Genomic DNA, 12,000 nt, shown 5'->3' on the forward strand with positions numbered 1-12,000 from the left:
TGGTGTGTGTATAACTGAATATGCAGGTAAACGGATGTTTGATTCTTTATTAGCATGAGTGACTACGTGTGTGAGTAACTTTATGGATGAGTGGCGTTGTGTAACAGAATGTATAGGTGTATGAATACATATGATGAGTGAGTGCATGTATGAGTGACTGTATAGGACTGTTGGTGAATGAGTGGATGTGTATGTGGATCTTACAATTACTGAATAGGTTGTTGTAACTGGTATAGGTATGTCCATTGTTTTGAAAATTTTAATTTCTATTTTTGAATGTGTGTATGAAAGGTTATATTAGGGGGAGAGGAGGTCTGCCACTCTATCACAAGGATGATGTCATCAATGATGTCATGAGTGATGTCACTGACCATGTCATGAGTGATGTAATATGTGACATCATCAGCAGTGCATTGCGTGCGCGCGAGTTATAGTTAGCTGAACTAACTATAACGGGGGAATTTCTATGGTTTTGTACAAGTGAAAAGTCCAGCTAACTATATCGCCCCTGAAAAAAAGAAATGCAGAAAGAAGCAACAGAAGTCCTCAAAGACGAAGAAAAGTGCAGGAAGAAATATAACGTGCAGAAAGAACAAACAGAAGAGCAGAAAGAAGCCTTGTTGCAAAATCATCCTGTACCCTCAACTTTTTCAGAGGGATACTGGTGGTAACTGAGTCTGCCTAAGTAGTCCTAGAGCCAGTGCAATGTTAAAAGACACTCAGAATACAGTGAAAACACCTACATACACTAAGGCACACTATGCGTTGGGGTCCCCCTGTGATTAGCATGACCTCCTCTGTAAGCCCCTAGTATATAATAGGGCAGGGGATTAAAACTACCTCTTAAAACGCACCACAGGGCGTGTTTGAACACGTCACCTCATGCCCCGTCCCCTCCCTTCCCCACTGTGTAAACACACCCTGTAGCCATTTTAAGTTGGGAGATTAAGTCCCCTTGAATCCTGAGGGTCCCTAGGGTCCAACTAGACCACTAGGTACCTCCAGTAAGCGCCACAGAGCTGCGTTGCAGAGAGGTGTAAAAAGTGGCACGGCCTGCACCACCTCTCTGCAACGCAGAGCAGTGGTGCTTACTGGAAGCACCTGGTGGGCTAGTTGGACCCCAGGGTCCCTCAGGATTGAAAGGGAATTATTTCCCCAACTTAAAAACGCGCCACAGGGAGTGTTTGCACACGCACCTCAGACCCCGTCCCCTCCCTTCACCACTGTGTAAACGCGCCCTGTGGCCGTTCTGAGTTGAGAGATTAAGTCCCCTTGAATCCTAAGGGTCCCTAGGGTCAAACTAGCCCACTAGGTACCTCCAGTAAGCGCCACAGAGCTGCGTTGCATGGAGGTGTAAAAAGTGGCGTGGCCTCAGAACACCTGTCTGCAACGCAGCTCCCTGGCGCATACTGGAGATACCTGTTGGGCTAGTTGGCCTTCAGAGACCCTCAGTATTGAAGGAGAATTAATTCCTCAAGTTACAACTGGCCAGGGGGCACGTTTGCAGAGTGCTGCAAGGAGGGGGCATGGCCTCCGGTGCGATGCCGGTCTTTTATTTATTTATTTTTAAGAAGGAGGGCTGTGTGGCCCCCCTTTCTTTTTCTAATTTATTAGCCCTATGGACCCCATTCCCCAGGGCCTGCACCCTCATTTTTTTTGTTGAAAAAAATTAATTTGGCCCTCCCAAGGCCTTAATCGGCCCCGGGGACCCCAACCCCTGGGTCATGGCCTTTTTTTTTTTTTTTTATTCTTTAGGAGGGGGGCTGTGTTGCTGGACAAACCGTATGTACCTATCACCATGACGATTTGCATGATATTTAATAAAAGGCGACTATGAATACAATGAATCCACGTAGAATGTATTCACACCGCTAGTGAAGCTCTGACATGTCTGACACCCTACCGTGCCTAATCCCGGCACCCCCGCTGGTGGGTACTCTCCAAGTAGACACCCTTGTCGTTTATTTATACAAACATGGGTAGCTATTGACGGGCACATTTAATACACATGCACACCAAGCCATTCAAAGGGGATTCGACAAAAATTCGACCAAACTATGCAAGAAACCCCCTCACGGTTAATAAAACACACATCCACCGCCGGATGTGTAATACTTTTTATTTTACTCTCTGGAAAGGAGACAAACCTCACTTGAGAGTCACAGCGTGCTCCTGGCTGAGCCCAATGCTGTGTTACACCCACCATTGCCTGCCGAGTGCCACACCCCTCTGTGTTGTATTCCACCATCTAGTGCTTATGCTATGACACTCTCTAGCCCATGTGCACTGTAACACCACCCCGTGAATATGTCATGCCACACTTGCCTTCGCACGGGTTATATTGCCCCATCTAACGTGCCTTCCTCAATGCCTATGTTATAAAGCACAGCGCTATGCCATACTAATTACAATCTGGGATCCATATCTTTGTCACAGTGCATATGCAATTTTACACTACCCAGCACATATTTTATATTACAACTTTAGAGACTACTTAGGTTACACAACACTGCCCTGTGCATATTACACTCCAAGGCGCATATCACATAGCAAGCGCTAATGCCTGTGCTATCTCGCGCTCTCCAATGAATCTGTCATTGCGCACAATGTATTGCTTATTATATTTCACGCCCCGGTTCATCTTATATCACACTTTTTGGTGCATAGTTTATACCATATACTATATCTAGTTTTCATTTTCAATCGTGCTCTCAGGACTATGTTCTATATAACACTGCGTCCACCTACCCTTTTCACAGGCATTACATTTTGCGATGGGGGGTGGAGGGTCAGGGGATGTTCCTGCCAAGTGAGCCCGGAGTCACAGTTCCAAACGTCCTCTTCTTCCTGAATAAAAGTGAGATTATGCTGCATACTTGTTAATATTTTAAGTAGTTCGCACATACACACATTTTAAAAACAGTAAAGTTCCTAATACCCACCTTCTATGAACAGTTAGCTTGCTGCCCCATCCACCTCCTCCCTATCCTCTGTTGTCTGAATCCAGGGACTAGCCTCCTCCCTCCTGCCATGCATGGTCTGATGTGCTGCCACTGCCCTCCATTTAGCATGATGTACCAGTCCACTCCTCCTGCCCTCCATTGCCCAATTCTATGGGCAATCATTGACCTCCTGCTTGGCCTCTGTGCTTAGCTTGCTGACCCTATTCTTCTTCCCCCTGCCCTCCGATGTCTTTGTGCATGCCCCTGCTCCATCCTTTTTGACCACCATGTTCCATGGACCTGCCACTCCTATCTACTCTGAGTGTTCTGTTGAGCTGCCACTCCCCTCCCACCTGCCTAGCATTGTCAGATGACTGTAACCTGTCCCTGCCACCTCCACCCTGCCTGTCCACATGCCATGCCCCTATCCTCTTCCTCCTGTCCTTCATGGTCCATTTTACTGCCACACCCTTCTGCCCTCCCTGGTCTGTTGTGCTGCAACTGCTCCTGCTGCCTGCCCCGCGCGGTCTGTTGTGAGGCCCCTTCCCCTGAACTCTCTTGTCTGTGCCCAGGTCCTGACCCTCCCTTCTATCCTCCATGGTCCTTTGTGCATGCCCCTGCACCCTCCTTCTTGCCCATCATAGCCATTGTGCTGCCACTAGCCCTCCCGCTTGCCATGCATGGTCTTCTGTGCTGCCATGGCCCCTCCCACCTTCCCTGTGTGGTCAGCTAGCTGCTCCTGACCCCCTCCCACCTTCCCTCCATGGTCTGTGTCTATGCCATCAGTCTCACTGTTGCTCTCCATGGTGTGTCTTGTTTCTAGTGCCCATCCTGCCTGACCTCCATGGTCATCTTGCTGCTCCTGCCCTGCCCCCTTGCCCCCAGCCCTCTGTTTCCATGTGCAGACCCCTATTCCCTCCTTCCTGGCTTGTCGGTTCCATTGTAATGCCCCTGATCCGTCCCTCCTGCCCTTTATGGTCTGTTATGCCGCAGCTTTCTCTCCTGTCTGTCCATTATGGTCAGCTAGCTACCATTGCCTCTTTCCCCTCTGTTGTCTGTTGTCCATGTGCATGGTCCTGTCCCCTCCCTATTTCTTTCTATGGATTGTTGTGCTGCACTCCCGTCCCGCATGCCCTGTGTGGTGTATTGTGCTGCTGCAAACCCTGATGCCTGCCCTGTAGTGTCAGTTTGGTGCACCTCTCAATGTCCCTCCTGTCCTCTGTTATCCGAGTCCATGTCCCTACCCCAATTCCTCCTGCCTACCATGATCCAATGTACCATACTTGCGAACATTTTGAACTTGGTAAGAGGGAGATTTTGAAATAAAACTGGGGTATTGATTTTCCCCTTTGAGTTACATTGAAAAAGAGAAGATTGTAGACAGGAACCAGATCAAGTAAAGCCCATTTGAGCTTAAAAACATTGGACGTTTCCTGGCTGAAACGGGTCTGTTGGCATGTATGGTTGTATGACCACTGCCTCTTCCTTCTGCCCACAATGGTCTATTACATCACCACAGCCTCTCTTGCCAGTCCTGTATTGTTGGTTTGTAGCCCCTGCCCCCCTTTCCACTGCCCTCCATAGTCTGTTGTGCTACCACTGCCCTTCCTGCCTACCTAGTGTGGTCAAATTGTTGCCTCTGCACTCTCCTACCTGCCTTCAATTTTCAGAGTCCGTGCCCCTGGCCTCTGCCTCTCAACAGTATCCCAATGAACAACTAGATTGCTAACATTCTACATTTATTACAAAAGTGTGGAACGCCTGACGTCATTTTGATGTAATCAAAACTGTAATGCCTAGAGCATTTCCTTTAGAAATTACATATATGAGATGGTCTTATTTGCATCAAAATTATGGTTAGTGCTTTAAAAAACTAAAATGAGGACATATTTTCTGAGTTTTCAAATAGCGACAAAGAACTTTTAAATTATTTGTAATCTTAGTTTTTTTATCCAGTTGACCACTTGATTAAATGTTGCATCCAAGGGGAGAGGGTGTGGTGTTACTTCCAGAGCTGCAGACTTTGCAACTGGGGAACCAGGTTGGAGTTTCTGCTTCAGCACAACATTCTGGTCAAATCACTTAATCTCCCCATGTCTACAACCAAAATGAATTTGATCTTGTGTGATGTAACCAATGCTCATGTAAAGCACTCCAATACCTGACAAGTCTGCACTATATAAAACTGCGAATACACAAAAAATAAGTGTTTTGCACACTTCTGTCATTGGGCTACATTTGGGCTACATTTGGGTGATATTTGGGCTACATTTGGGCTCTTTTGTCTCTGGTGGCCATCTTGGGAGATTTATTTGTTATGAAGTTTCCTAATTTCCTCATTTACTGCAGTCTCCTCAGTAGGAAATACTTTCAGTTTTTTACTTTGATTCCATCAAGAAAGCATTCAGATGTGTCACACATTTTCCATAAATTCTGAATGTTAGCACTCTAGTTGCTCATTAGATCACTGTAGTAAAGCTACTGCTCACCAGGCAAATCTGCTGCTGGTATTGAAAGTGCATGTTTCAGTCTGCATGTCAGAATTTTTTTATGAAATAAAAGAGGATTTCAGAAGTCAAAATGTGTTTTTCTTTCTGCAGCACTAATCATAATTTATATGGCAAAATGAACCCCCTCATTTTGTTCCTTTGTAAATTAAATGTTTTAAGTGTTACCACTTTATTCCAATCAAGATGGCTTCAGGTGTGCCATACTTTTGTCATAAGTAAGACTGTTAGCGCTCTAGTTGTTCTTTAGAACACTCTGGGAAGCTGCAGTAGAACACAAAGGAATCAACTGACAGTCTCTGCCCTTGTTGGATGTACATGTTTTACTGAGAATGTCAGACTTCATTCTCACATGACTGAGAAAGATAATGTGAATTTACAGAAAATATACTCTCAGTTTAGCTTATAGATCACCTTCCAAACCTCTGTGGGAAAATCATGAGAAAATAGTTTTCTCTAAAACATGGTTCATGATATCACAGCAGAAGGCTTTTTCACATGGTAAAATCACCTTAGAACACAACACAATTCCTTAAATGAGTATGGTACCATCAACAAATGATTTATAATGTAACTAAAGTCTTAAAACCTTCTATTAACTGCAATGCTTTTTAATGAGGTGCTATCATGTATATTGGTCACAAGATGGCTGCCAACACTTCTTGGATGAAGTGCTGACAGCCAATCAGATCTCAGAATGAGATGTGTGGTTAGGCTCCGCCCAGATATATATATGATTGTACTTTTGATTTTCTCAGGAACTACTGAACAGATTGACTCCATATATGCAAAAGGCACATCCCTGAGCTGAGGACTACCTCTTTGCCAAATTTCAAGTAATTCTGTTCAGCTGTTCGGACTGTACCTTGGACTAAAGGTCCCTACGCGTTTTTGGGACCCCCCTTTTTTCTCAGCCCCCGCTTGACGAATCCCCCCGAGACTTTCAGGGTAGGAGCGGAGCGGAGCGGAGCGGAGCGCCCCACCTATTTTGAGAGTACAAGGTGGCTCATTTGGTTTAGGGGATTTTGCCTTTAATTTAGGCAACAGTATCAATTTGGAAGTGAAACCTGACCTAGAGGATTGCGGTATGCCGGCAAAATATTTTTGTGATGGAAGCCAATTTTGGCTTGGGTTTGAATAGAGAGGAAGGACTATGGCATGCACAGCGGCCATTTTGGTGAATTGGGATCAGCTTAATGTTAGTTAATTGAAAGGTATACACAACATTGGGCTTTGTACACCATTTCTAAGGGTGACAGCTGTTGCTTGAGTGTTTTTTACTTCAGAAAAGGCAACAGTTTTTTCAGTAAGGGCACTTAGATTAGTTATTGGCATTAATTAGTGGGTTACTGTTCTGGAATAAAAAGTAAACATTTCAGAGGGAAATGTGGTAAAGGAAATTAATGTTTCCATAGAGGATAAGATTGGTAATATGCTGTATACATTTTCAGCAGATTTGGCTAAGAAAATAGAAAGGTTACTAGCTGCAAGCTAGGGGGTTTTCCACTCTAGGAGAAATGTTTTGGTCAGCTGGTGAGGGTCTAATTGTTAGAAAAGGAGGTAAGGTGAGCATAAAGTGTAAACATCTAGAAGTTGATTAGGCTAAAGCAATGAAAAGTAAATCTGCTGTGTCAGACGTTGGGTTTTGTGGCTGCATAAATCAAGGAAGTCTCAAGGATACACATGGGGACCAGAAAAAGGATCCAGTAAAGCCTAATATGAAACCAGTCGGTGTTCACAAACATACTTCTGTCCTATGTGATGATTCATCTGGCAGTGCAGAGATTGAGTTAAGTTGCTCATCTGGTTTTGATTTGGATGAAGAAGACAATGGCACTGTACAGCAGACAGGACATGTAGAAGGGGTTAAAGGTAATGGATTTGGGTCTCTTATTGATCCTCTAGGAGAGTTTATGTTTGACCCAATGGTTTTAAAGCATCCACTTACCCATCAGTGGTCACCAGCACCTCATGTGGCAGAATATATGGAGACATGGCTGCATAAGCAGATCCCTAAAGATTTGAGGATGAGATTGCGATCAGAGTTTCCTAGGCCGAACATGGGCAATACAATTTAAATTACACCTGATCTTGACATCTGATCTTGATTTTAGCTTCATAGGTAAAGGTGGTCGGAACCCAAGGAAAGGCTTGGACAAGGGTCTAAGAATGTGCCAAGATAGATTATTGGACCTCACAGGCCCATCACCAAAAGTATCTGTTATGGCGAAGGAAGCATATGTTAGAAGGCTTTGGATGCAGAAGAGTTGAGGAATTGAGTCCAGAGAGCAGTATGTCTCCTAGGTAAGGCGGCAAACACAAAGAGATGATGGATGGAGTGCTGAAACTTTTTAGACACTCACTCCCAGTAACAGTTCTGGGTTGAACCCATCATCCTTTAGCTCACTTTGCCACCCTAGTTCAGACCCAGCCATATGTGAATCAGTCTTGACCCTGTTCCTCATGGGAACAGTCCAGCCTGAACTGCCAAACCAGGTCTTCCTTGGATGAGAAAAAAGCATCCTTGGACTGGTTTCTGGGTAACACCCCTCATCAGCCATGCTAGCTTGAATCCAGTGGCAAAGTGAGCAAGGGACCCATGTCTGGGCATACCCAGCCAACTTAGGGCGAACAAAGCATACACAAAGAGATGACGGACAGAGCGCTGAAGCTTTTCCGACACTCCCCCCCAGTCACAGATCTGGGTTGAATCCATGATCGTTCTTTAGCTCACTTTACCACCCCAGTTCAGACCCAGCCATATGCAAATCAGTCTTGACCCTGTTCCTCATGGGAACAGTCCAGCCCGAACTGCCAAACCAGGTCTCCCTGGATGAGAAAAAAGCATCCTGGGACCGGCTTCGGGGTAACGCCCCTCATCAGTCTGGCTAGCTTGAATCCAGTGGCAAAGTGAGCAAGAGACCCACGTGTGCATTCCCTGCCAACTTAGGGCAAACAAAGCAAACACAAAGATGTAGCGCTGAAACTTTTCAGACACTCACCCTCAGTAACGTGAACACGGCCATATCTGTGTAGAGAAGAAAGAGTATCCTTCTGAAAAAAGACTCTACGGCAAATAGGATGCTTTTTAGTAACACTTTCATAAAAGAGATGTCCAACTACATTGGGGCATCCATTTCTTTGCAACAGCCACAGTGAGAGATTTAAAAGGCATTTCACGGTCATGTTTGTGGTGGGGCTGGGCGAACGAGAGGTCGATTCCATGGCCAAGGGCAGGGCATCATAGATCTTTGTTTACACAAGGATTCAGACCCTACCAATACCAGACCTCCTACCATCCAGGAACTTTCTATCCCCAGAGACAAAGATCAAGGTTTAGAGGAGGCCCTCAAAACCGGGGATCAGGTATGACAAGACCCTTTTGTTATCAAGTTAAAGTTGAGAGACAGACTTTCTCAATTTTTTCACAACTATACTCAAATGACAAGAGATCCTTGAGTTCTATAGACTGTTTTAGGATACAATATAGATTTTGTGGAGGAACCAGCTTCCATAAATTATACGACTTGATTCCGATCTAGTGAGCAGAGAAGTTCTAGAACTAGAAAGGAAAGGTGCGATTGTGGAGGTGATAAACGTTGTGAATGGATTCTTAAGCAACATTTTCCTTGTGGTAAAGGAGGATAAGGGCATGAGGCCTTTCATAAATCTAAGCCAACTGAATGATTGGGTTGGTTATCATCATGTCAAGATGGAAGGAATGTATATGTTAAAGGATGTGTTGCAGGCAAGAGATTAGATGACTTGGTAAGATTTGAAAGATGCTTATTTGACGGTTTCGATTTGGGAACTACATCAGAGGTTTATCCTCTTCAGATGGGCTGAGAAAATAGTTTTTTTTGTCTACCATTCAGTCTGTCTTCTGCCTCTTGGTGTTTTACGAAGGTGCTTCATTGAGTCACAACGTTTTTAAGGAAACGAGGAGTGCGACTGATAATTTATTTGAAAGACACTTTTATAATGGATCAGGATTTTCCCCTGCTTTGATGGTCTGAAAATCAGGATTTTATTAAAGACACGGAGGTTAATATTATCTCTCCCTTTTGCCCAGCCCAGTATTTATGGCTGTTGTTTTTTTCTTATACCTCGTGTTCCAAAATAAGAAGAAGATTGGACAAATGGACATAAGATGTTCAGAATTTGAGAAAGTTTTGTTTGGACTTTGGTCTTGTTAATGTTTTCAAATGTTGTTGAAATATGTTCTTATTTGTACTGTTTGACATTACGCTAAAGAAGAAGGACGATCGCTGGGTTTTCTGGATTCTTGTTCAGACTGGAATTTTGTTAAAGTTCTCTATTCTTTATAGGGGCTGCTGTGAGTAGTGACACTAAAGGAGACTGCATTAATATTAGCCTCTGTGTCTTTAATAAAATCAAGATTTTCTGACCATCAAAGCTGGGGAAAATCTACATTTAGTTGGGTACACAGTAACAGGTTTCTGTAGCTACCCATAGTAAAAGAATATGTTACTCTCACTGTGAAATATATATATATATATGCACATTATATTTCATGCATACTTGCACCTTAAACTACTATGTAATTTTATAGAAACTGTTTTATATAATTGACCTATTTTAACTTATTTAACTTATTTTAACTTCTCTTAAAACGGGTTTATTGGCAGATAAACCGGGATATTATGTGAAGGAAATTCCTTGATATCACTGTGGATTGAATGACAAGATAATGGACTCCCGGGAAGGGCACTGGCCCAGAAAATTCTTGTGTGATTATTTTCTGTGAGGAGTATAACACAAAACACTGAGACTGTGAGACAATAGCAAATGTAAAACATTAAATGAACACACTGTGTGTGAAGATACAGTTAAAGAAATGTAAAAATCGATTATGTTCCAATGAAATGTTATCAAAGGAGAACAATTGGGATTGTACATTATTTTTAATCGTGCATGATTATTAATGCATCTTTGGTCGATTTAGAATTGGTGATTTGAGATATTAATTAATTTAAAAAAAATCACCAATGTAAAAAGAAAAAGTGAGAAAAATGTTTAGTAGTTGCTATCTGGCCTCTTGTAAGATGTTTTAAAACACATATAGAATTGGCAGTCTTTTTTTCTTATCTACTTCCAAAGCGATCATGTGACTAAAGAGCCTCTGTTTAAAAAAAGTCTGATTTTATGCGATTGCCCATGTAAACAAGGTAGGTGTGCCGAAACGCGTCAAGCGAAAGGACAAAATAAACCTTGAAGCTGGATGGCAAAGCTTACTCCTGTGTCATTATCCGATTTGTAAATAAGTCGGTAATGGTTGGAATATATATAAAACTCATTTATGCTCATTTGTTCTCTACGGAAAATTTCTAAAACCTAAATCGAATCTTTGACCCACTCCCAACAAGTTAATCAGCCATTTAATTTTCAGTTCGGTACTTGCAATTCTTATTCTAATTTCACATTGACAGTAGGTGTGGTCAATGGATGAAACGTCTCAGGACTAGAGGCACTTACGAATTTACCTTGCAGCTCTTTTGACTCATTTTCTTAATTTCTGCTTCGTTTTAGTTCCTACAGTTGCGCAACATATCCCTTGGGATTTATGCCTTTGACAATAATGGCAAAGAAGATGCACCTCTCAGTCTGTGTCAAGAGATGTACAAGCAAGTAAACATCTTCCCAGAAAATGGTACCTTTGACATTGATCCAGAAATTGTAACTGGTAAGCATTATAATTACTGACTGGAAATTACTCAGTGTCCTCCGTATCTCCCATGACAGGGCAAGTGGAATATCTTGTTAAAGTGGTGGAGGTGTCCCCTAAAGTTCCAATTTAGGGAACACCTCGGCCACTTTCGCTTTTCTTTCAGGCTGACAAGGGAATCTCATAATGCTGACAGTGGACTAAAGGAGATCTTTCCTTCAAAACAAAAACATGTCTCAGGGTGCCCAAACTGAAATTTCAGATCATGGAATGCATACATGTATTCTTTGGCACATAAACTGGAATTTCATGCTGTTTCCCAACAATATCCTCACCAGGTTAATTTGCCGAAATGGTGAGGGCAAATCGTGCAAAAATAGTAACATAAAAAATATGTTTCTGACCAGTAAATGTAAATGTCAAGGTACTTATAGAGCGCACTGTCACCAGACGGCCACCTTGCGGTGTCGCCTTTGCGGTTTCCTGGCACTGATATTCATACTGCTGTGGAACCCCTCCTGGCTTTCCCTGTGAAGTGTCCACTCCTGGGCACCCCCAGGGTGAAGCCAGGCATCCTTAGCGCTGTTGGGGACGGTGTGGAGGCTAAGCAAGCTATTGTCCAGAGTTGCAGCGTGGGGCCCATGATTAGAATAGGCACCGAGGCGAGAATAGACAGGTCCGAGGAAATTGAGCCCGAGCCCCGCCGAGGCGGGAATCGAACCCTGGTCCCTGGCCAGAACTCTGCTTCAGGGTCTGCCGCTCTAACCATTGAGCCACACTCCTTCACAGTATGTGTGGGTCCCATTGGAGACCACTCTCATATACTAACTCAATGAATGTGGCTGTTCCTGCTTTGGAAAGGCAT

At 43.6% G+C, this 12,000-nt stretch overlaps 1 protein-coding gene across 1 annotated transcript in view; it reads left to right on the plus strand.

The window, feature by feature from the left end:
- Nucleotides 1-12,000, plus strand: part of MCOLN3 (mucolipin TRP cation channel 3) — a 589,861-nt gene that overhangs the window by 283,101 nt on the left and 294,760 nt on the right. The window contains exon 4 of the mRNA XM_085602079.1: nt 11,000-11,153. Within this exon, the coding sequence (XP_085458205.1) occupies nt 11,000-11,153 (154 nt within the window). The remainder of the gene's footprint in view (nt 1-10,999; nt 11,154-12,000) is intronic.

The sequence above is a fragment of the Triturus cristatus genome, chromosome 4_2 (genome assembly GCF_964204655.1).
Source record: "Triturus cristatus chromosome 4_2, aTriCri1.1, whole genome shotgun sequence".
Taxonomy (NCBI): Eukaryota; Metazoa; Chordata; class Amphibia; order Caudata; family Salamandridae; genus Triturus; species Triturus cristatus.